Source organism: Zonotrichia leucophrys, chromosome 19 (genome assembly GCF_028769735.1).
Source record: "Zonotrichia leucophrys gambelii isolate GWCS_2022_RI chromosome 19, RI_Zleu_2.0, whole genome shotgun sequence".
Classification (NCBI taxonomy): domain Eukaryota; kingdom Metazoa; phylum Chordata; class Aves; order Passeriformes; family Passerellidae; genus Zonotrichia; species Zonotrichia leucophrys.
In genome coordinates this window covers 3,245,506-3,271,171 of record NC_088188.1, presented here as the reverse complement: position 1 = coordinate 3,271,171, position 25,666 = coordinate 3,245,506, and the positions used below count along the sequence as shown (strand labels likewise).

The window sequence follows — 25,666 nt, the reverse complement described above, 5'->3', positions numbered from 1 at the left end:
GAGATGTGCCTCGCATTGGAAACTCCTAGCAAGAAAAATAGAAAAGAGGAAAGCTGTGATGAGGGCTGAGCACATCTTGCTCCATCACCAGGTTGCTTTTCAAAGTCCATATCCATCTCCCTTCACCCCCCAACCCTTTTTAACCCACCAGCCAGGCCTGGGGTGATTATTTTTGAGTGTTCAACTGGTCACTGTTTCTAGGCTAAGGTGAAAATTAAGGCAGGTTGAATACATGTGTGTGTTTGTGTATAAAAATATATATTTTTATATATGGATAATTATGAGGGTTAAAATTCAAGCAGTTGTGAATAGCTGTGGAGCTTCAAAGCCTGTTTATAAGCATGTTTGTGATTCCAGTCACCTTTTTCTTTCCCTAGCTTTGCTCTCCTTTTCCCATTTGCCTCTGTGTGTGGCATCCTCGCTGTCCAGAGGGCAGCACCATTGCCCAGCTCATCCAAGGCCTTGTGTTCACTCTGCTCTTTCCTTGTCCTGCTCTCCACCTCCCTCACATCCTGTTGTGTCCTTGAGACCCCAGCCCCCCTCATTTTTCAGGGTCAGTCAGATGGCTGCCATTTCACCCCGGCACATTGGGGTGCCCTCCATCCCTGCAGGACAGTTGCCCTGAACCTGGTGGGATGCTTCCTATGGTTCAGGGCTAAATGCCACCTTTGAGTTAGCAGGACAAGAAACTTGAATTACCTTTCTTAAGGTAGTTTCATGACAGCACCTTGAAATGCTGCAAAAGCCTTTGAGTTGCTGCCAAGCAGAGGAAATGCCATGCTGCCTTTTCTCAACCAGTTCTGAGCCATACTGGAAAGATCCTGCCATATGTTCTCTCTCTCCCTTGCTGCCTGCAGCCTGCCCGTGCTCCTGCCTGCATTTCACCTTCACAGAAGCCATGCCAGGACCTTGCTCCCTCTTGGCTTGGACTCTTGGACTCCAGCTTGGCTTTCCCAGCACCAGCATGGCCCATCTGCATCTCCTCCCCTCTGCATAAGTGACACCAGCTGGGGGTTATTTACAGACAAGACGGGGCTGCTGTGGAAAGCACCTCGAGCTGTTTATTTGTCAGCATCAGTCTCATTCCATGGTTATGGCAATGGGAAGGTGCCAGCAGCTCACAATCCAGGCAGCAGACCAAGAACTCAATGTTACAACTCACTTTATAAGCTTCTTGACCAATCACACAAAGCAAAAGCACATTGACAGTAGTTCTATCCAACCACTATAAGCACACGTACCTTTGGTTAAACAATGCTTGCTTATTTCAGATACAATACCTGCTTGTAAGCCTTAAAACACAACGCACAGAGCTCCATTATTAAGCTTTAACCTTCCTAGTATCTTGCTAGATAAACTTTCTGCAGCTTAGAGAGCTATTCAGACAAGTGTTAGTACACAGGCCATTGTTCTATTTGCCCTTGCTTTTTCTAGAGTTTAAATAATTTTTCTGCTGACCAATCTCATGGCTGCTGTTTAGCCCTTCTCACAGTTCTGCTCTATCTGAGGCCTGCCTTTTGCAGCTTTCCCTAAAACTCTCTAATTTTCCCTCTAATTTTGTGCATTGCCACACATTTAGTGCAGCAGGTGCTGCCCACAGGGTGTCACCAGAGATTTAGGGCACCAAGCTGCAGAGATCATTTCTTATTTTGGGGCAGATCCTGCAGCATGGCAGTGAGTGGCACTGCTGCAGCTGCTTTTGGCAGAATTTGTCTTCCTGCAGCTCAGGGGTGAAGAGCCCCAGCTCCTGTGGGTCTGCACCCAGATCTCAGTGCCTGCAGCTGCCCTGGGCAGAGCCACAGGTTTTTTCTGTTCCTCTGAGCTGCTGAACTGAAGGGCTCTCCTCCCCCTGCAGGGACCAGCAGAGCTCTGTGCTGCAGTGGCTGCTCTCCTGAGCCTGCTTGAAATGGGGAACACGTACTTTGAGCTAGGTACTTGGAGCTACCTCACATTGCTTATGCCTCTGCTTAGGAGATTTGGACACGTCTCCCAAGTGCCCTTCTGTTTGCTGGTGTCAGCTCATGCAGTTTGGCATCAAGAGCCTCCCCTGTGAGCCCCTTCCTTGCCCTGGTGCTGCAGCCCTGACCCCCCCACAGCTCTCCCTGTGTCTGGGTGAGCCACCTCATTCCTCCTTTTGCCCATCATGCAAATCCAGGCCATAGTCCCTTCCCTGGCTGGTTTTCCAGAGGAAGTTAATTTCTTTTTATGTCACTGATCACTTTGGAGTCAGTGGCAAGCACCAGTCTCTCCTTAGGGATTCCTTTCTCTCCCATTTCTCCTATTGATGCAGAACTGTCATGATCTCCCTGTTTGCTTTTCATCTGCTTTAACCTGAGATTTTTTTTTCTTCTCTGGCACTGGAACAGCTGTGCAAGGCAGCTGCTGCTCTGGCACATGCCATAGATGCTGCCATGCATCCTTATGCACATGTGGACCTTGAGCTGCTCAGGAGAGCCAAAGGGATGCTTGCAGGCTTAAGCACATTCCAGCAAAGCAGGTCCTGGTATGAGGTGGAGAGCCCAGCTCACCAGTAAATAACGTACCAGGCAGTTATTAGCTACCTAAACTGTGCCAAGGGCCAGAGGAACTTTAATCCTGGGTTTTGCTTTTGTTTGTGACCAAGAAACCAAGCTGCAGCACTCATGGATCTCTTTTTCTTTCTCTTTTTTTGTTTTTTGTCTCCCATTACCTTGTGCTGTAGCCCCTAGACGGATAACATCTTTGGAAAAAGCCTATGCTGCTCTCAATGGTACGTAGCTCAGTTGGTGCATCGTAGATGGTAGCAGACAAGAAATGCTCTTACTTGTGTTTTAATATGGGAATGAAAATGTCTAAACCCCCCAAATTTCAGGTATTGTTTTTTCTGTGGTGTGCAGAAGTGAATGATACAGTGTTTTATTGTTGCTATTAATCCTTTCTGCATTTCTAAGCACTGCTGCTGTAGTCCCTGAGCATCGCTGCCATCACTCCAGCCAAACCAACCTGCCACGTTCTTCTCATCCTCATCCACGTGTCCCAGCAATTAATTTCTTACAAATCCGCTTGCCATTCATAAGGAGAGCTTGGGTTGGGGTTGTTTTTGCTTTGCTTTAACACAGACTCTGGGTCAGGGCTGGTGAAGGCTCCAGGAATGTAAGACAGACTGATGTAGAGGAGTGAGGAAGAGCTGACCTGGGCATGGCACAGCTACAGCAGATCCAGCTGGGATGTTGGCTGGGGGTCTGGGTGTTAATTGCTGCTGCCACAAGTTTATAGCTCTGCTTTGAAAACATACATATGTTAAGCTCATTCAAACTGCATTTAAACCTGAGTTACTGCAGAATAGCCTCAGGAAAGTCAGCACGTTTATTCTGGATTTGCACACGGGTATAACTGAACTGCAGCCATGGAAGCTTGGAGGGGAAAGACTCCTCTTAGGATTCAGGGCAGGCTGCTGTAATGAGCCTGCCCTCCGCCTGCCAGCTGAGCATCTCTTTGCTGAGTCTTGCATTGGCTGCAGAAAGGATCTGAGCCATATTTTCAGTGAGATGTGTTGGGCAGTGACAGTTTTGCTGGTGAAACAGGCTTCAGGACAAGTCTTTGGGTAACAGGAGGCTGTTACTCCATGAGCTGTGGCTCAGCAGAGGACAGGCATCCCCCTGAGCAGTGTTTGAGGGCATGGAAAGGAAGAAAGCTCCATTGGGTACCGTGCCCAACTCTGCTGTGGCTTCACTGCTGAGATCCAGGTTCTGCACATGACATCATGAACACAGAACCATTATTTATCCATGGGATAGCTTGGATTTAGTTTTGTGTGGGTTTTTTTGAGTCACAAGAAGAAATAAGCAGTGGTTTGGATTCTATTGCCCAACAGCAGACACTTAAACCTCAGTTTTTATAATTACTAAAAGTAGCTTGATGTCTCTCAAAGAAATGTTAAGCTCTGACAAGTCCTATAGAAAAAAAAGTAAGTGGTGCTTTAAAAATGTGACCACTTGTATGTAAGTCAGAGGTGCTGACTTCAGGCAAGTAGAATTGGGAAAAAAAAATCAACTAGCTACTATTTTAATTAATAAAAAAAAAGATAACACAGAGCTGAAGGCAGCAGCATGGATAAACCTGCTTTATGGGAAGGACTCAGCACATTTCAGAAGCATTAGTGGCTTCCTTGATTTACTTCTTCCTTCAGTTTACTCCCTGAGTTGATTGATTCCAAACCCACATGGGTAAAGTCAAAGGGAGATGGAGATCCCTCTTGCCTGGGCACAGAGGGGTAAGTCCCTGGGGAGCAGTGCCACTGGCCAGGGGCTCCTCTTTGGCTTCACTGTTATGCATGCTCAGTTCCAGGATTTTCATGACATTTACTTGTGTCCTTGAATGGGAATTTGGGAGTAATGTTCACCTCAAGGTGGAAAAAACAAAATCCCTTGGGATCTTTTTTTCTTGCACTTGGGTCACTTGGGGCAGGAGCAGAAAGGAAAGACCTGCTGCATTTTTCAGTCCCAGAGAATTAAATGAGTGAGAACACTGAATTTTGGTGTGTCTTTGTCTGCTACCATCTACACATCCATACGGGTACGTATGTACAGCCCAGAAACTGAGCAGTGATGACAAGGAAGTCACAGAGGGAGCCCTCAGGGCTGTCCCCTCTGGTGCTCCATGGCCTCCAGAGTGGCACTGCAAGGCATCACTTAGAAATCTCCATCTGTTGTATTTATGTTTTGCTCCATGCCATTCAAGCTGCTTTGTTGCCATTTCCAGATTTGAAGCGCCCCTGAGCTCTCTTTGCAGAAAGTTCTTGGGTTGTTTCTGGTTTTGTTTTTGGGTTTTTTGGTTTTAGTTTTGGTTTTGTTTTTTTTTTTTTTTATTTTGTGTGTGTATGTGTAATATCCAGGCAAAGCAATTGTTTTCCATGTGGAGAAGAGGCTTTTTTGAGGCTGTACCCTGCAGTAGCAGGGTGCAGAGGTTTGAGGTTGCCAGCTTCTCTCCACAGCAACAGAGTGGCTGAGATGTGGGATGGGGTCTTTCTGCACTGACATCAGTCCCATGCAGGCGACTTGCAGTGGATTTTCACCTTGCATTTAAAACTAAACTTCCAGCCATGTGTTTGCTTGAAACCAAAACAAAAATCATATGAATGCTCAAAATAATAAAAAATCATAATCATGTAATTGCTCAAAATGAAAATGCATAGCTGCAGACTGGGAGCAGAGGATGCCTTGATCCTCATGCCAAAGTTTGCAGGGATCACCATGATGCTGTGAAAGCCCACTGTGAATAGCTCTTGTAGGCCCCACCTGAAGCACTGCATCTGGCTGAGGCCTCCAGCACAAGAAAGAGCTGAACCTGCTGGAATGAGTCCAGAGGAGGACACAAAGTCACCCAAGAGCTGGAGACTCCTGCTCTGGAGCCAGGCTGGGACAGCTGGAAGTGTTCACCTGGAGAAGAAAAGGCTTTAGAGAGAGTAGCTAGAGTTTAATCTAGATTCTTAGAGCCCCTTCCAGTGCCTAAAGAGGCTCCAGGAGAGCTGGAAAGGGACTTTGAACAAGGGCCTGAACAATGCAGCCTCTGCCCCCAAAATGTCCTGAGGGCTGGGTTCAAACCTCTTGGCTCAAAGCATTAACAAAAAGACTGAATAAATGTTGTTTGAGACACCTGAGCATGCCAATACTAAAGATGGGATTTGGGCAGCACCTCCCAGCACCTCTTTCTACCCTTTTGAGCCACCCTCCACCATCATCTGAGCCAGCACTTGCACAGAGCACACCTTGCTGTGTCTGGCCATGGCAGGAACTTGGAACTGGATGGTCCTAGAGGGTCCTTTTTAACCCAAACCATGCAGTGGTTCCACGATTTTCACCCAGTGGCTTCCAGCCTGGGGGACAGTGCCTGCCTTGGGTGCGGGGAGGATCTTTGGGAGGAGACAAAGTGGGGAGTCCATTCCTGAGCTGGTCCTGCCTTGTGCATCCCAGCTTGCTGGGGTGAGCATAGCAAGAGGCAGATAAGGTGTGTTCACTTGGTGCTTTATACCTCTGGGGAAAAAAAAAGACATTAAAGGGACAGGGTAGGGTTTTAGGGTCATTGGACCCGAGGTCAGAGGTTGAGGTAATGACCCCAGTCATTTGTCCTGGAGCCTCCTGAGGATGCTAAACAGCTGAGTGTAAAAATCTACTGACTTAGGCACATTGTTTGACATGAGAGAATGGAAGAGAAGCTGTTTGGCACAATGAGGATAATTTAAAAAGCTAGGAAAGCCAAGCTGATTATATAGCATGTTATAAAACAATACTTCACTTAGGAGCTTAGCCAAAAAAGTGCTCTCTCATTCCTTGATGTCCCTTGTGGGAGCATTCATGGCACTGAGGGCTTGAGCCTTCACTGCTTTGCATTTTTCCTAGTCATTTACAGCCCTGCAAATTGGATATAAAATGCTTTTAGCTGTGGCAGCACATGGCAAAAGGGGACCTGGCAGCATTTTAGAGCTGCTTTGCCCAGCTCTGAAAGGTGTGGCAGGATGCAAGCACAGAGCAGCACCTCTGAGGTGTCCCCAGGCCCAGGGGGACAGGGATGCTGTCCTGCACTGTGTCAGTGAGATTGGTTTTCCAGGGCCTCAGAAGGAAACAAGTGAAGTTGAGCCCTGTTCTTTCTTGCTTTTGCAGATGAGGATGATGCCAACAGGCTTGGAGAGAAGGTGATTCTGCGAGAGCAAGTGAAGGAGCTTTTCAATGAAAAATACGGTGAGTCTCTGCTTGTAGGCATCTCAGGGTGAGGCTGGTTCTGCTGAGAGCAGCCGCAGTTAAAATTATTTCCACAAAGGCCTCTATTTATAGCCCAAGCCCATGGCAGCTGCTGCAGCACAGATATTGTCCTGCTGCTCCATGTTACAGCCTGTCCCCAGGGACAGGGGGAAGGCTAGGGCTAGGTTTATGGATAGTTGGGTGGTTGGGGTGAAGGTGTAGGGTAGTAGTCCCAGGAGGTTGATGAGTAGAAGGAAGGTTATAAGGGATGTTAGGATTAGTGCTCATTTGTGCCCTTTTTTGTTTAGGGGTGTTATTAGTTGTTTTGTGATTAGGTTAATGAATCATAGTTGGAGGGTTGAAAGTTGGTTAGTAATTTGGAATTGTCTAGGGGTGGTAGTAGGAGAGCTGGGAATGTTATTGAGATGAGGATTAATGGGATTCCTAGGAAGGATGGGCTTGAAAATTGGTCAAAGAAGCTTAAGTTCATGGTCAGGTTCAGGGGGTTGGTCCCTGTGTCTCACTCTTGGCAGGTGGGACCATTATCTTCTTGTTGACAGCTTGTCCTTGGAGAGGTGAAGGGGTTATGGCAAAATGCAGCACAGCAGCAGGATTGGTTCAGTCTGATGTCAGCCTTTGATGGGATAAACTCTGTGGGAGGAAAGCCAGAAATGTGGCTGTGCAGCCCTAACAGCTTCAGGTTTTGGGGCTGCAGAGGTGCAAGGTGGGACCATGCTCTTCCAGTCAGAACAGCACAGGAGTGAGGGGTGTTCTCTGCTCCCCAGTGAGCAGGAAATGAAGGGGTACCCAGAGAGGTGAGCAGCAGGTTTACTTGTACACAAGGAAGTAAACCTAGACTTTTAATGCAGCAAGGAATTAAACTGAGGTGTATCACTGCCATAGGATGTGGAGGCTAAAGAGATAAATTGATTCGAGAAATGGGCAGGAGTGATGTGATGATGTGCTGTGATGATGAGGATGGCTTTGATCTCCACCCCAGTGACCCCCAGACCTGCTGATGTACAGAGACAAGAGGAAATGGGCAAATCTCTTCCATTTCCCTTCTGTCCTGGGCTGTCTTGCATGCTGCTGCTGCTGCTGGTCCAGCCATGGGCTTGGGCAAGTGTGGCAGTGTGTGTGTTCTGAACTCACCTGAGGCTCCTGGCAGAATTCTAAATGGAGACTAACAGAGCAGACAATAAATTGGGCAGGTACATGTAAAATGAGTGGGATGTGGCTGCAGTAAAGGTTGGGCACCACAGCAGCCATGGCATCCCAATGTCCCCCAGGGCTCTTGGTCCTTCAGTTTGTTGGTTCTGGAGCCCTGCCGTCTCGGGGTTTCTGTGCTCGAGATGACCCCAAGGTGTCAGAAAGTCTCTTTTTCCCAACCCCGAAATCAAAGAAGGAGTCAGGATTCCTTGGTTCTGGTTCTCAAGGTTGTTTATTTTCTGTTATCTATTACATTCTTTTTCTGACCTGCTGAGATCTGTCTAGCAAGTCGGTCCGTGGCACACTGACACCCTCAGGGCGGTGTTATCTTTTTATACTAAAAACTACCTGTACTTTATTTACAATAATTTTCCAATACCTATCACCTATGTTAGACAGTCTGTCTCTACTCTAAATCAATCCTAAAGTGCCACCATCACAGCAGAAGATGGAGGCTAAGAAGAAGAAAGAAGGACAAGGCACACCCAGATTCCTCTGTCTTGGCTTCTGAACCCCCATTCTAAAAACCCAAAATTCTGCTTTTCACTCTGTGATCAATTAACTACACTCTTTTCAAACTCTTGTGGCTTGTAAATCTTCATATAAGGTTGGTAATTGTTTCCATGGGTTAAAATCAAAGGCACAGGTGTGTTTGGCTGCGTGTCAAGGTCTCTGAGCCCCCTGGCAGGGGCTGGAGCCGTCCAGGGCAGCCAGAGGGATGTCCTGGGTTCTGACACTGCAGGGTAAAGCTGTTGTGCTGTCCTCTGTTCTGCCCTTACAGGAGAGGCTCTGGGCTTGAACAGGCCTGTCATGGTGCCCTATAAACTCATCAGGGACAGTCCTGACTCTGTGGAGGTTACGGGGCTGCCGGACGACATCCCGTTCAGAAACCCCAACACCTACGACATTCACCGGCTGGAGAAGATCCTGAAGGCACGGGAGAGCATCCGAATAGTGATTATAAACCAGCTCCAGTAAGTTTTCCCAGCTTTGTGGTGGGGGATGCTTCTATTTGTTAAGTGTTGCCCTTGCTCCTTCAGCCATAAGCAGAGCAGCTCACCCTGAGGCCACCAGAGCCACCACATGGACCTGCTCCATCCCTGGCATCCACTGTCTGTGCTGCAGGGAGGTGCCTGCCCATGGATGGGCACACTGAAGGGTTACAGGGCCAATTTGTCCCCTCTTTCTACTGTGATTTGGGATGGTGATGCTGGGAAGGTGCATGGGGGCTGATAACTCAGAGATCCAGCTGAGCTCTTTCAGGTTGCTTCTCTCCAGGATGTTCCAAGTCCCCTCTCCACACAAGGGGGTGTTGGAGGAGTCAGCTCAGGGTCAGGGTCTGGGCTGTGTCCAGCACAGGCAGGCACACAAGGTGAAACCACTGACTCACACCTTGTCTCTTCCACAGGCCATTTGCTGAAATCTGCACCGAGGCCAAACAAACAGGTAAGGGAGGGGATAGGACATAACTGTGGCTTTTCTGGCACTGTGGGAGAGAAAATGGATGGGAGTTGTGTCCCCAGGGCAGGATGGGGGGAAGATCCTACTTACAAAAAAAGTTAGGCTCAGCATCGGTTCCAGAGTAAACTGTCCTCTTGGAGGATTCCACTTCTGTGAGCTGTGGGAAGACTGGGCTGTTTGGCTCAAACTTTCAGCTTGTTCTGGAGGATGTGATTATCCCTCTCCCATTAGCAATTTACTCACCATGAGCAATTTATTCCCTGGTTAAAGCCCTTAATTTGAGCCATCATTTAGCAGTTGAATTTCTAAGGCAACAAAGTTTTCTGTCATCACTGGGAATGTGTTTCTCTCTCTGTCCCATCATCCTGATAAAACTCAGACAGTTTTAATCAAATGTGTCAGAATTAGCAGTCCTAGAGATAACTACAATGGAAAGAGGTGGATGGATAGAGAAGGGAGATGTGGCAAGGCAGAGCATGCCAGAGCGTGAGCAAAGCTGGCAGCTCTGTGCCCCTCATGGAGGCCAAGCCTGTGCCACCAGTGGCAGCACAGCTGGGGATGCTCTGTGGAGGGCAAGGTCACAGTGGCAAAATGAGCCCCCACATTTAGGGACCACTCTCAGGGCTTGGACACCTCATGCCTTCCCTCTCTCCTTGCAGACAAAGACATCAGTGTTCCCAAACGGAAGCGGAAGAGGATCTCCGAAGGGAACTCGGTATCTTCCTCTTCCTCTTCTTCCTCTTCCTCTTCTTCCAATATGGAGTCTACATCATCAACAAATCAGATCTCGCTTGTGGTAAAGCCTTCCAGATATTAGGGGGGTTACTGCCTACCTATCTTTCTGCTTCAGGATGCTGATCTGTTCTGCTCGAGCTGTCACCACCCCCCTGCACCTGACAAACCCTCTAAAGTGTGCTGTAAAATGGCACGAGCAGGTTTGGCAAAGCAGGAGACACACCTGTGGGGCTGTCTTGTTCTGCAGGGTTTGTCTGGGGGAGGTCAGCAGAGCGAGCCTGACACCCCCAGGGGCTCTCCTGCATTGCTGCAGTGTGTGCCTCAGCTTTGGTGGGTGCTGCATCTGAGACAGGCTCAGGCAAATCCCTCCATCCCCGGGGCTCAAACACGAGTGCTGGTGACATCACCTTGGGTCTGTGCCTGGGTGTACCTCTAGCTCAGTTCTGGGAGCAGTTCTAGAATGCCACAAACCAGGAAAAATAGGACATAAAGTCAGGGAGATGCATACAGCTGCACTCCGTCAGGGCTTGGCTTCAGTTGCGGATGATACCAAATAAAATTCCCCAAAAATGCACAAGAGAAATAAAAACTTTCAAGGGTTTTTGTCAAGTTTGCTAGTGGTGTTTTGGTTTGGGGTTGGTTCTTTTCTCTTACTTGGAAAGTGGGTGCAACAGCCAGTTGTTGGAACGTGTCAGAGATTTGATGTTTGCATGGTTTTGTGTTGTGTCCTAACGGAGACTTTTGCCTTTTTTTTCTCTCCCTCTCTTTCAGCAATGGCCCATGAACATGTACATGTTAGACTATGGTGGTCTAAACGTCCAGATCCCAGGACCTATTAACTATTAGACCTCAATATCAAATAAGAACCTCAAATGAAAGAAAAAATAAATAAATGTAATTTATGTAAAAAGTGTATATTCCAATATGTATCGATGCCTTTTAGTTTTTCCAATGATTTTTACACTATATTCCTGCCATCAAGGCCTTTTTAAATAAAAATAAAAAGTGTTGCCTTGCTCTTAAAAGTACTTATTTTATTGCATATCTTATTGATAAATAACATTTATAGGTAAGGATAAGGGCAGAAGGGCACCCCTTGGACTTGCCCTGTTGGGCTTTGGCAGCTCAGTGAATCCTTAGTGTCATCAGTGCCTGAAGCCAAGAGGTCTGAAATGTTTTAATGCTTCATTTAATTTAGCTCAAAGGTGTAAAAATTCATGTACAGAGCTGCCAGAGGAGTGGTACCAAACTGCAGTGGTGACAGGAGGGAGCCAGCCCTCCCAAGCATCAGTCACCTGCACCCATGAGTTCCTCTGAAGCCCAAGTGCATTTGGATTAAGGGGGAAGGAGGTTTCAGCCCCCCAAAGAGGTGAGAACCCCCCAAGCCCTCCTGTGTCAAGTCTGCCAGACTTGGAAAGGCCCAGAAACATTGGATTGTGTGCATTTAACTGGCATTTGAACCAGGCAAAACTTTCAGCCACTGAAGTCCTTTATAATTTATGGTTTTATGATTATCATTCTATGATGTTATGGGAGGCTTTGATGTCTTTTGGGGAAGGTAAGTTCCACAACAGAATAGTGGAATTGTTTAATTTGGGAAACATCTGTAAGATTGAGTCCAACCATGAACCCAGCACTGCTATATTCTCCACTAAACCATATGCCTGAGGACCACATCCCTGTATTTCTTGAATGGTGGCAGGATGATGGTGATGCTTGCACTTTCCTGGACAGTTTATTTCAATGCCTCACCTCCCTTTTGTCAAAGACATTTTTCCTAATACCAAATCTAAACATCCCCTGGGAAAACTTGAGGCCATTTCCTCTTGTTGTATCACTTGTTACCTGTGAGAAGAGACCACTGCCTGCCTGGGTACAACATTTCAGGTGGTTTTAAGTAGAAGGTTCCCCTGAGCCTTCTGTTCTGATCACACTGATGCTCCACAACACTGGATCACTGCTGGTGGCAATGCTGAGTGCATGCAGGGGTGGTCCAGACTCCTCCATGTACCCTGGACCACCTTCCCCCAAATAATAAACAAATCAATAAATTGAGGGATATAATTTGACATTCCTGCCCTTATATTTCCATTCCATTCCTGGAGTTTGCAGAAGCAAAAGCTGTTACTTCCCCCTGCATGTGTTTAACTTGTGTTTTGTGCCTGCTGAGAGCCCTGCAATGGTGAGACACTGTGGGAATGTCAGTGTGAGAAACCAAGAAGAAGAAGAAGAAACATCCTGGCTCGTGTGCAGGTAAATGCAGCCCAGCCTGAGCCACCAGTGAAGGAAAAACCCTGGGGCTTTGGAGTCATTATAAACATGATATGAGGCATCACTGTGAGGTGCCCATTGCTGAGTGTCCCTCCAGGATGGGTCACCACAGGCTTGTCACAGCAAAGCTGCCCCACCAGCAGCAGCAGCTGTGGGCTCCTGGTGGGTGGATGGTGGCAGACAGAGGGTCAAAATCACTCCTGGCAGTTTGTCTGAGTGGAATCTGCTGCTCTGTTTGTTTTACATGTGTTTGCTCTGTTTGAGTCTGTGTCTCTTCAGGCCAGGAGAAGGCTTTGGACAGGGCATGGAAGTGTTATTTGATGGGGAGTAGACTTGTTTTAAGGCAGCTGTAGTTTCCTGGATCTGGACTTGAATTTGTTCTGGAGTTAGATGTAAATGATCACATGAGATAACAAAATCCCAAGTAAATGTAGGATATGGCACAAAAGTGGTGAAGTCTGTATCAGTGACCCCAGTTAGAAATACAGTTTAACATCTGAGTAGTTGCATCAAAATCTGAGACTTTCTTGTTTCTGCCTGATACTCAAACCTGGGGCATCTCCAGTTAGGAAACATGATTCAGAGATAAAAACTCATTTTGTCTTCCCAAATGTCTGAAAGGGGCTTATTCACAGGTTATACCCCATCAAGTAGATGTCCCATAAGAGGCCACACTTATTATTATATTTTATTTTTTTGTGTTAAGGACATAAAAGTCAGATGCCATAACATGGTTTATCAATGCCATAACACTGAAGGTGTTGGCATGCTTTAGCAATGACAGGGATGTTTGGGGCTGCTGCTGGAGGCTCTGCCAGCCTGGGGGCTGGAGTGCTGTACCCACACAGGCTCTGATGATGCTGCCAAAAGGCAGAGGTGAATGCAAGCACTGGAGTTAAATTAGGGCATGGGAACTGTGCTGGGGACTCATGATTTAGTTCAGAGAGCTGAATGGGATCATAAGGGCTGTAAATGGAACCTGAGCAAAGACTCTCCCCCTCTCCCCAGCATCTCCAGCTCACAGCTGGTGAGGAAGATGGGGCAGGGGAGGGCTGGCTGTGCCACTGAGGCTGAGTCACCACACTGGGCTCAGGTTTTCTTCCCCAAGTTTCCTGATCCATGATATGGAGCCCCTCTCACTAAAGGCAGCTCGTGCCCTGCTCCATCTGCTTGGCTGGGAGGATCTGCATCCACCTGGCACCTCCAGTGCCCCCAGCTGGGTCTGGACACTGCTGGTTCTGGTCACAGAGGCATTTTGAGCAGTGATAGCAATAATTCCTGCTGGGATTTTGAGGAGTTGCAGGGCCACAACATCCACTTTCCATTTTCTGTGGCTGGGGTGGGAAACTCCTGCCCTGGTGCCTGTGCTTGCTTGTTGTTGGAAGACAGAACTTTCCTATTTATTTAATTAGTTGTTTTAATTAACTCCAAGCAGTGCCCACTTTTAGCCAGCACTAATTAAGTTTCTTTACAGGCTCTTATTGTTACTTTGATCATTAAATCACTGAAACGTTAAGTTTGCTAAAACTAACCCTGACAAGCTTCAATAAACAAAGCCAAAGGGAGCTGAAGATTGGACACATGGGATCTTAAATTTATAACCCTTCTAGGACCTTGGAGTAACCAGAAGATACAGAAGAGATTAAGGCCTGCAAAGTTGGACACCCCCTATCTTAGAAAAAGATGATAAGAGGACTAAAGAATGTGGCTCAAATTAGCATGAAGAGTACAAAATCAATAAGCAATAAAGGATAGAATGCTAATTAATGAAAATAATTACGTAACTTACAACCTAGGAATATTAATATCTTTGTTTGCTAAAAATATAAAAAATAAATGAAAAGAACTCATATCAGCATCTGTGTGGAGGCTGGAACTTTGTCAGCCACACACACACCTCTGGGCCAAGAATAAAGTAATGCCTTACTCCCTAACACTGAAAAGAAAGTGTTAGAGAGTCTTATTTATCCTGATTGATTTTTGATTTATCCTGATGATTTTGACAACAATTTACTTGTGACTCCAGATGCGACAATGCTTTTGACGCTCCGTGGATTTACAGGATGGAGGACTCAAAAGCTTTTTTCAGGGAAATCCTTTGATCCTATAATCCAATGAATTCAAGGCAAAACCTCTGGGTTTTATTAAGGCATTATTGAGGGTATAAAATTATATCTAACCATAAGCTGCAGCAGAGAATCTCTCCAGAAATTGAGCTCTGTAATACAATTGGGTTATAAAAGTAATGATATAATTTGTTATTTTCTATTAAAAATTATTGTAAAACTATATAAGTGTGTATCAAAAGTTTTCAAGTCCCCAGCTAATTAGAAAAGTGTATTTTAAGGGAGTACAAGTCCCCAGCTCATTGGAAAACTGTAAGTGGTTAACAGAAGCACTGCAGGGCTCAGAGGTTTTTGTAACTGTACTGGCTTGTGTAAGATCATGCACTAGCTAACACAGGAATGCCCATATCACAATTTCAGTCTTGGGAAAGGTTGTAAAAAGTTACTAAAAGGTTGTAAAAGGTTATTTTAAAAAAATGTAAGAGCTTTTAAAAATATTTTAAAGGTGTAGAAAGCTTTTTTCGTAAGGTGGTAAATGTGGTGTGGGACTGTCTTCATAGCTCCTGGGAGAAGGAACTCCTCAAATCTCCCCTTGAGTTGTGTTTTAAGGAACTGGAAAAGGTGTGGGGTGGGGGATGTGTATGTGATCCCCTGACATGAAAACAACTTGTTTAATATTATCATCCTTGGTGGCTCTTGTATGAGTTAAATTATCACAAAAAGGGGCGTATTAATGGGACTGACCATTTTGCACCTAATGCTGTTTTGTAGAAGGAGTGGAATGGAGGTGTATGTTGATTCATTTTTTTGATTTGCAGAATAATCCTGAGTTGCAGAACAAATATATGCATGGTGTTAAAAGAATAAAAAAACATTCAAAAGGGGCTGAGAGGGGGTGACAGACTTTCTCCCAGCTGCAGGTGTGCAGAAAATCAGGCTATGAAAAGCCAGTGTCTGTAAAGGTGAAAGCAATGAGAGGGAGGTGTTTTTACAAACACACTGAGGGCCTGATGGTAGATAAGGCCAAAAATGGAGAGGTGAAAGAAGCAATGGGGAGAACCATAAATTCCATAGGAATTCCCCTAATTGACATGGACTGTTACTGACTCAAGACTGTGCTACATCTTTGGATTTAGAGAAAAAGAACAGGGACACAAGGAAAAACAAGGAAAAAGAAAAACAAGAGGGGTATTCACTAGAAGGGGGTATTGGGCATTTCAGGAACTCTACCTCTCAGGTACCTCAGGCAATGGAGAAAGAGAGAGGGAAATGCAGCCAGGAAATTAGGAGAAAAATGAGGCTGCATCATCTAAAAATTTTGAGCTATCCCACAGGGAATGCCCCATGACCTCTCCCTTTATTAGAATAAAGTTACAGGACTCCTCTGTCTCCTTTTTGGACATAAACCTCTGGTGCTCGTGGATTAATTTTCCTGACAAAGGAGTTCTGCAATTTTATTCAAATTAAGGGAGAGAGGTCACTTGGCCTGCAGGGTTTTCTCTCTGGAGGGTTTGGAGGACACAGCCCCCTTTTATCCTAAACCCCTGCCTGCATGTTGCCCTCTTCCTTTCCCCTTTGGCTGAGGTACAAGGAAGGTACAGCCTTCCCAAACTGCCCACCCCATATCCCCCCATTGGACCTGTCATTTTAGCTGAAAATTCAGAAACTCAAGCTTGTGCAGACCCACTTGTCTGTTTCAGGATTCAGGCTGTCTGGGCTCTCTAGGTGATCAGCTGCCCAATGGAGATGTTCAAAAAGCAGCACTTTTGCCAGAGGTCTCTGGGATCCTCCCTTTGCTCCCCAATCATTGCTGGGGGGACAGGGGAGGGGGAAGTGGTGCTGTCTTTTCCACCAGAGGTGTTGGAGATAATGAAAAGTGGTGGGGCAGAAGAAAGAGGGGAGAATTTATATAAAGGACAGTAACCAGTGGGTTGCCAGGAGCTTTGACCCTGCAAATGTTAAAACAAATCCACGGAGGGAGTCAATGAAGATTGGCAGAGACCTTCCTCAAGATGTACTACCTTGGGTCTTTTTGTTTTAGCAAAACAAGCTAAGGAGAGCTGCCCAGCTAAAGCTGATAGCCAGACTGCAAAGGGGAGTGCAAGGCGGGGGAGTGACCTTGGGCTATGTGTGCAAGGATGCAAGCTGTATTCTGCTGAGATGCCCCGGACAACAGGGCTTAAATATCTTCTGGTAGTGGTATTGAAATAAACAGGGCAGGAGATCTTTCTCCTTTTTAATGCTTTTATTAAAAATCAGTTCGGGTGGGAAGAACTGATGGGTGACACACACACCGCCGCTGCTCCCAGGTGTGGCACAGAGAAGGAGGAAAATGCAGCTGTGTCTGCTGGTCTGTGGGCAGAGCTGGGGCTGCCATCCTCACCGGAGCATCAGGAGATTCCCCATTTTTTGGTTTGACATTTGAGATCCTCTTTCCAGCCGACATCTTTTAGGTTATGGTGGGGGTAAAAAGGGTCTTAGTGGACACTGGATTCTGTTCCTCACATCTAGACATCACTTTGATCCCTCAATTCCGTGTTGGCTCATTGTTTTTAGGGGTTTTTGCTAGGTTTGGTGAGGGGTTTCTTCATTTGCATGCCAACCCCAATGTCCCCTCCTCTTCACCATCCGGGTGCCATCCTCCAGGAAACAGCAGGGGGATACTCGACAAAAAGGGAAATTCCCAACCATCAGCAACAGGTAGTTAATGCAAAACTATTAACAACAGGTGATTACAACAACCAACAGTTAGAACTCCACCTTGGCAGCAGCTGGCTCAACCTGTGAACTCTGCAGCCTTTAAAAAATGGGCAACTTTTCCACTCATAACAGTATGCCAGCTGGCAGGGTGACCAGAGGCATTTCTGGTGACTTCAGCAACTACTGTGTCGGTTATTAAAGTATTTTTTGGAACAAGTAATTCCAGGGGACGAGATTGTGGGGGCAATGGACTGAGCTGGATTTTACAGGGGGACCCTTCAAGGAATTATGGCTGCTTTGAGACTTCAGTGCGACCCCCATACCCCCTGGCACCCCGAGAATTCAGGTCAAGTAGAAAGGATGAATGGACAAATAAAGAAACACCTTTGAAGCTGGTGACAGAAACTAAGCCATGGGCATGGCTTTTGCCATTAGCTGGGGCAAAAGTGAGAGCCAAACACTGAGGAAATCATTCCCCTTGGAATTAATTTTCAATGAGTCAGGGAGAGGGAAGATGTATACCAGCACATGTCCAGGACACTGTGTCTCTTGAAATCTCATTGACAGAAAGCCCAGTTAGCACAGATGCTGCCTTTGGACCTTGCTGTTGATAACATCCAACCAGGACCGCAGGAACAGCAGTCAGGAGAGCTGAACAGGGGTGGGCCCATCATATTTGAGTCAAGGTCTCTAAAACCCCAGAGATCTTGACTTCTCAGCAGGAGGAAAAGGATGGGAGTCCTTGGCTATCAGTAGCCATGGATCATCTACAAGGAGCTCTAGTGATTAGTGGGCTGATATGAGCTGTTAATGTCTTTATTCACTGTATTTACTGTTTTCTGTTTCTCTGTATCTACTTGCCCCATCTCTTGCAGGGGCCCGATGCAGAAAAGTTGGGAGGGATGTTAGAAATGTTAATCTTTATACCATGTCAGGTTGTTAAAAAAGTTTAAGTTAATAATGTCTAGGGTTTGTAAAGAAAAATTGAGAAATACTAAGAGGAGGGGTTGATAGGGAAGATGTGTGCTAACCTCTTTACAAACAATTCTGTGGGTGTTAATGGCTTTGAAATGTCTTAATGTCTCTACTAACTTCAAGCAGCAGGTTTGTTGCAGAGCCCAGACAGCCTGACTCCTGAAACAATCAAGTGGGTCTGCACAAACTTGAGGTTCTGAACTTTGGGGTAAAATCAGGCTCAAAGGGGGGACATGTGGTAAGCAGTTTGGGAAGGCTGTACCTTCCTAGTGTGTTGGCCAATGGGGAAAGGAAGAAGGCAACATGCGGCCGGGAGTTTGGGATAAAAGGAGGGTGTGTGCCAGAAACCCGAGAGAGAGAATCCAGTGGGTGTGTGCCTCGGTGGCCTCTCTCCCTTTATTCAAATAAAGTAGCAGGACTTGTCCGTCTCCTTGTCTCCTTAATGAACACTGGGTTTTCAAAGCATGATTTTCCATACAATTGGGAACTCTTCATGGAAGAAGAAGCTTCATGGGCCAGCTGTGTGAAAAATGGAATCTGAAAAGCTGAGAATGTGGTGGTAACTCAGCACAAGGTAACAGAGGCCAAGGCTCTGTTACCCCAACATGTCAGCCCAGAGAGCAGAACTGATTGCATTTGACAAGAGCATTACGTCTCTCACAGGATCAGACTGTAATTATACGGACTGCTTCGAAATTTACTTTTGGAGAGGTCCACATGAACTCGTGGAAAGAGAGGGAGCTATGAACTTCTCAGGGATTACCTGTGAAACATAGAAAAATAATACAGAGGTTGTTAGAAGGGGGGCAGGTACCTCAAAAGGTGGCAGTAATGCATTGTAAAGCTCATCAATTCAGAGAGATCCCAGTAAATATTGGAAATGCCCTGGCAGACAAACCAGCCAAGGAGGCTGCCAGTGGGGACGTCCTGTTTTTCTCACCTAAGAATTACCAGGATTTGGACAAGGAGGCTGCTGATTACCAGGCTGAGGATGAGAAATTGGCAAAATTGTTAGATGCTGAAAAGAGTACTGAAGGACGGTGAATTACACCCAGCAAACACATAATAATTCCCCAACACATGAATAAAATGGTGGAGAAACAACAGAAGGTTGCTCACTGGGGAATAGACTCTATGGTAGAAGTATTGAAACCTCAAGTTTTGAGCATATGAATGACTGGCACTATGAAAGCATTGTTATAAAGTGTCCAACCTGTTTAAAGAAGGCACATTAGATTGGGCACCCTGCACTTGGGACTGTGTCCAGAAAGGAAATTGAGCTGGAGACTATTGGCAAATAGACTTTGCAGAGGTTTCTGCACAAAATGGGTACCAGCAGATGCTTTTTCAGGATGGAGAGAAGCTTTTCCTTGTCGCACCAACAAAGCTGGCAAGGTGGTAAAGATTTTGTTCAAAGAAATTATCCTGAGGTCTGGACTAGCAGTGGGAATGTCATCAGACAGAGGTTCACACTTCATTGCTGAAATAGAGCAAAGGCCAAATAAAACGGTAGGGGTGAAGTGAGACTTGCACACTCTATGGAGACCTAAGTGGAGCAGGGAAGTTGAAAGAATGAATCAAAGCTTAACAGTAACATTGTGACCCAGAAATACTGACCTACTTTGAAAAAAAGTCAGATTGCACTTCATTACTGGTCTCCCTCAGCTTTAATTCTCACAGCCTCCCTAATCTTGATCCTGAAGTGGTAGAGTGTTTCTACACATGGGTTTTGTGTATGATGTGATTATGGGAATTGCTGAATTGGAGCCACTCCATGATGGAAGGAATGAGGGACTTGTCTTTAGAAACAAACTATGGGTCTGCTGGTAAATAAAGCCAGATACTGAGAGAGAAAAGAAACAATGGGAGGGATTCCACTGATTGATAAATGGAAAGAGAGATTTGCCTTTACAAAGAAACTGTAGGTCTGCTGAGAAATAAAACTGGATACTGAGAGATGAAAGAAACAATGCGAAAAACCATAAATACCATAAGGAATTCCACTGAGTGACAGGAGGAAAAGACAAAGTGGGGGGGTTTACATTAGAAGGGGGTCTTAGGTGTTTCAGGAAGTCTGTACCTCTCAAGTACCTCAGGCAATGGGGAAAGATAGAGGGACATGCTCAGGAAATTAGGATACAAAGGAGGCTGCATCCTCCAAAAATTTGAGAGACCCCAGGGGAAATGCCCCATGTCCTCTCCCTTTATTTGAATAAAGTCACAGGACTCTTCTGTCTCCTTTTTGGACACAAACCTCTAGTGTTGGTGGATTAATTTGTAAATTAACAACATTAATCATCTGAAAATTTGGGGTCTCATCTGGTATATTTCCACCATGGGATATCTCAAAATTTTTCGTGCATGCAGCTTCATTTTTCTCCTAATTTCCTGGCCACATGTCCCTCTCTCTATCCCCATTGCCTGAGGTACAGACCTCTGGAAACACCTAAGACCCTCTTCTAATGTCTTTGTCTTTTCCTTGTGTCACTCAGTGGAATTCCTAATGGTATTTATGGTTCTTCCCATTGTTTCTTTCATCTCTCAGTATCCAGTTTTATTTCTCAGCAGACCTACAGTTTCTTTGTAAAGGTAAATCTCTCATTCCATTTATCAATCCGTGGAATCCTTCCCATTGTTTCTTTTCTCTCTCAGTATCTGGCTTTATTTCTCAGCAGACCCACAGTTTGTTTCTACAGACAAGTCCCTCATTCCTTTCAAGAGGAAACTGTCAGGACCCAGTGCATCCCTCTGGCTGTCCTTGTTGGAAAAAGAAATGAAATTTAGCAAAATGTTTAATTACAGTTTAGCTATGAGTTGTGTGTGAATTGGTTTGTTAAAAACAGTTTTGTAGCCGTTGATAGTATGTGTTGAGTTCTGTGTGTAACTTAGCAGGTAGTCTTAGAAACTTAATAAACATTTAAACCAGTGTAGGAAAGTAAGAATGCTAACCTGTTTGGAGGCAGCATACAATAAGACAAGCAGAAGATTTATTATTTTGTTTGTGAACTAAGGAATGTATTACAAGGGTCTGTCGCTTGGCAAGGGGCACTGTTTCTTGGAGACTTTGTTGTGAATTGCATGTATATAAAAGGGAAGCACCTGTACGTGAAATTGGGGCTCTGATTTGGGACGTTAGTCCGCAGGCTCCCGGGCCCTTGAATAAAGCACCGCACAAAACTTACCCGAGTTTTGTGTCCTTCATCTATCAGGCAACATCCTGAGCAGCCAGGACCCTGCCAGGGGGCTCAGAGACCCCGGCACAGAGCCCCAAATGCCCCTATGGGTTTGATTATGACCCATGGAGCAAATTACCAACCTTGTATGAAGATCAGCAAGCCACAAGAGTTCAGGCAGAATAAAAGTGAAGTTATCACCATTTGGAAAAGTAGATTTTGGGGTTTTTGGTATGGGGGTTCAGGGGGCAAGATGGAGGGATCTGGGGGTGTCCAGCCTTTCTCCTTCTTCTTGGCCTCCATCTTCTGCTGTGATGTTGGCACTTACAGATTGGTTTAGAGTAGAAGCTCACTATCTAACATAGGTGATGGGTATTGGAAAGTAATTGTAAACATTGTACATGTAGTTTTTAGTATAAAGACATAACACTGCCCTGGGGGCAGGCAGAGTGCCTGGAACTGTCCTGCTGGATGGACCTGGGCAGGGCAGGAGAAAATTTTTTATAGATAAGGAACAATAAACAACCTTGAGACCAAGAAATGAAGAGCTCTGACTCCTTCTTCAGGCACTGGGAAAAGAGCCTTTCCAGCTTTTCTCGGGGTCACTCTGATAAGATAATGATCCTGACAGGAAACCTCACTGAAGACCTGTGGGAAGCAACAGAAGTGATGCAACAAGCACTTCATAGAATAAAAAGTAAAACTCCACCTGAATAAGTTATTGCAATTAACTGTTTCACTCAGGCATATCCTGCCAGGGAGTTTGTTTCTTTTATCTTTTCTAGGAATGTCAAACATCCCTGCATTAAAGATAAGAAAAACTGTTTGAAAGCAGAGAAACTGCAAGCAGCAAAATCTCACATAAATGTGATAACCATTTCTTCAGGGGGACTCTGTCACTTTATGTAAGCCACAAGAGGTTTTTTCCTTTTTATTAATCTGTCTAGTAGGCCAAATTTTCACTTTTTTTTTTTTTTAAATAGGAACCTACCAATCCATGAGATGGAGCTGTGTGAAAACCAATGAAATTTAAAACCATAAGTGTTTGCATTTTCAGTTTGTTTATGTTTGTAATTTGTGTTTTCAGTTCGAGTGGCTTGGTGAGAGATCAAATATTAGTTAAAGTATCCTGCAAATTAGTGAGTTTCATTTTTGTCTAACTTGTTTTGTCTTTTTACTGAAAAATGGTGTGCCTAGAGGTCTTATGAGTGCATGTGGAGTAGTACGTGAGTTTGGAAAGTGGGAGGAAAGAGGTTTAACTTGCAGGGAAAACTCTGCTCATGAGACCTCAATCAGTGACTTGTTAGAGGTGGTGAATTTCCCATAAGGGGCAGAAGTAAGAGCTGTTAAGTGACATCAGGCAGAGTGCTCAGAAGAGACAGTGGGTAATCAGCTGGTCAATGGAAATGTTCAAATAGCAGCACTTATGCCAGAGTGATCCTCCCTGGGATCCTCCCTTTGCTTCCTGTGGCTCCGCTGTTGCCACGGGGAGGGGGAAGTGGTGGTGGTGTCTTTTCCACCAGAGGAGTCAGAGATAATTAAAGGTGGTAGAGCAGGAGAAAGTGGGGAGAATTGATTTACAAAGCAGAGTAAACAGTAGATGCCGAGAACTTTGAGACTGCAAATATTGATATAGCTCAATGGGAGGAGTCGTTGGGACTCTCCAGGACTACTGTGAGTGTTTTTGTTTTAGCAAAATGAGCTGTTGAGGGATGCCAACAACGCCAGCCTGCAGAGGAGACTGCAAGGCAGGGGAAATGACCTTGGGCGGTATGTCCTCTCGGGGATGGTGTATTTTGCTGAGATGCTCCAGGCAAGAGGGCTTAGATAGTGGTAGTTATGTGCCGGCTGGCAGGGGGGCCAGGGGAGTGTCCAGTGACTTCAGTAACTTTTTGATCAATTAACAAATGATTTCTGAATACGGGATTGTGAAGGCAGCGGACTTGGACAGGGGAACTCATTTTATAGGGGGAGCCTTCAAGGGATTATGGCTGCTTTGAGACTTCAGTGGGATCTCCATAGCCGTGGCACCCTGAGAATTCAGGGCAATTAGAACAGATTAATGGAGAAATAAAGAAACATCTTTAGAAGCTGGTGATAGAAACGAAGATGCCATGGGGGTGGCTTTTGCCATTAGCTTTGGCAAGAATAAGGGCCACTCAGAGAAGATATTCAATTATCTCCCTTTGAATTGATGTTTGTAATTCCTTACCTCTTTAATTCTCAACATGGTGCAGGGGAGGGGGGGTGTGCGGAAATAAGTGATGTGTATTTAAAACAATATGTGGCCAGCATCCTGTCTCTTGTGAAATCTCATTGACAGGAAGCCCAGTTAGCACAGATGCTGCCTCTGGACTTTGCTGTTCATAGCATCGAACCAGGGATTTAGTCCTAGTTAAGGAGTAGAATGAAGCACCCCTGGTGGTGAAGTGGCGTGGACCTTTCCAGGTGTTACTGACCACAGAAACAACCATCGAGACAGCTGAACACAGGTGAGAGCACTCTTCTGTCTCCTTTTATGACATAGACCTCTGGTGTTTGTGGATTAATTTTCCTGGCAATTACAATTAGATGAGTGAAGATACAGCTCCTAACGCTTGAGCCGTGTTTCTGATTTATCACCTTTCAAACTCTTTGGTATTTCGGAGGGGGCTGGGGATGGTGTTTATGTGTTTACAAATCCAATAACAATCCTCATTAAGAGCTGCAAAACACGAAGCCATTTTGATCCCAGGCAGATGGCAACTAAATGAAGTTTAATTAAAGAATGAGAGCTTTGATTCAAATAATTTTTTAAAAATGTAGTGCACCACGACGCTAAAGAACAGCATAAACAGCATCTGTGCTTTTATTCAGAAGACTGAATGCATTTTTGAGGAATCCCTTTGCAACATCTTTCAGAGCAGTCCCAGGTTGTGAGATGCAGCTCGGCGGGCAGCATGGCCAGAGGGTGTCTCCACAGGATCTTATTTCCTCTGGCTTTAGGGAAAGGCTCGAAAAGTAATGATGCAGTCAAGAGTGAGGTCTTGCTTCCCTCTTTGGGTAGTTTTGGGGTTTTTTTAAATGTTTATTTTTATTTTTGGAGAGTTCAGCTGTTGCCAAAGTAAGACTATGTCTTAGCAGCAAAGAAGAATGCAGTTTTGGACTGTTTTCCAGCAGTCATTACAACCCATTCCTTCCTGCAGTATCCAGACCCTTCCAGCAGTGCACAAGCAAGCATGGCTGCACAGATATTACCTGTAGATCTTTGTAGCCTACACAGCTTAAAGCAAGTTGCTTATCCAAGGCTAAAGCTTATGGAATGGAGGCTGAAGGGTTGTGAGAGACTCCATCCCAGTTGTGGCAAGGCTTGGCTGCCCTGGAAACTCCCAGGCAGCTCCATCCAGGGTTCAGTGCTGCCCTTGAGGACAACCCTGCTGGGGAAGATGTGTGCTGTCTTTACAAACAATTCTGTGGGTGAAGGCATGGGTGTTAACGGCTTTGAAAAGGGTCTTAATGTCTCTACCAACTTCAAGCAGCAGGACTGTTGCAAAGCCCAGACAGCCTGACTCCTGAAACAGTCAAGTGGGTCTGCACAAGCTTGAGTTTCTGAATTTTGGGGAAAAATGACAGATTCAAGGAGGCATATATGGTAGATGGTTCAGGAAGGTTGTATCTTCCTAATACCTCGGCCAATAGGGAAAGGAAGAAGGCGCTGGGAGTTTAGGATAAAAGGAGGCTGTGCCCTCCAAGACCGCAAGTGAGAAAGGGCCCAAGGCCTCTCTCCCTTTATTTGAATAAAGTTGCAGGACACCTCTGTCTCCTTTATGGACACTGGCTTCATGGAGAAGCAGCCAGTGGAGTACCAAAGTCTTTTGTTCAATGTACAGCCCAGCTGTCTCACGCTCAGATTTACAGGTGTTGCTGCCTGCCCCTTGTGAGAAACAACTGCTCACTTTTGAAAATTTTAAAAATACAAATAAAAAATACAACAAAAAGACCAAATAAGGAAAAATTACAGCACTGGGAGTCCTCTCCCATGACTACCAGCCACGTGGCTCATCTTCAAAATGGATTGTGGTGGTTTGACCAGGAAGGAGTGGGAATTCTGGGATGCTGTGGTCAAACCAATGGATGTTCTGAGTTTCATACTGACACCTGGTGTAGCCAGTGAAGTTTGGACACACCTCCGAGAATACACAGGGGTTAAAAAGCAGGGCACTGCCCTTGGCAGGCTCTCTTGGGACGTCGCTGCGAAGAGGTCAGATCACCCTCCCCTGTCCAGCCTTGCTGCTGGGTGGGGGAGGGGCAGCCATGCGGTAGGCCCGGGGCCTGGACAGAGATGGGGGTGAGAAAGCTCTCAAGGATGGAAGGGTGGAGG

General features: G+C 45.7%; 1 protein-coding gene across 4 annotated transcripts in view; it reads left to right on the top strand.

Moving 5' to 3' along the window:
- GTF2IRD1 (GTF2I repeat domain containing 1) overlaps positions 1–11,143 on the top strand; it is a 69,975-nt gene extending 58,832 nt beyond the window's left edge. Inside the window, exons 23-28 of one of the 4 annotated variants that reach the window (XM_064729044.1) lie at positions 2,702–2,749; positions 6,639–6,716; positions 8,707–8,899; positions 9,334–9,371; positions 10,046–10,182; positions 10,893–11,143. In XM_064729044.1, the coding sequence (XP_064585114.1) occupies positions 2,702–2,749; positions 6,639–6,716; positions 8,707–8,899; positions 9,334–9,371; positions 10,046–10,182; positions 10,893–10,967 (569 nt within the window). In that variant the 3' untranslated portion in view covers positions 10,968–11,143. The remainder of the gene's footprint in view (positions 1–2,701; positions 2,750–6,638; positions 6,717–8,706; positions 8,900–9,333; positions 9,372–10,045; positions 10,183–10,892) is intronic. The other 3 variants (XM_064729047.1, XM_064729048.1, XM_064729046.1) reach the window with 3 other exon arrangements.
- Positions 11,144–25,666: the final 14,523 nt, after the last annotated feature.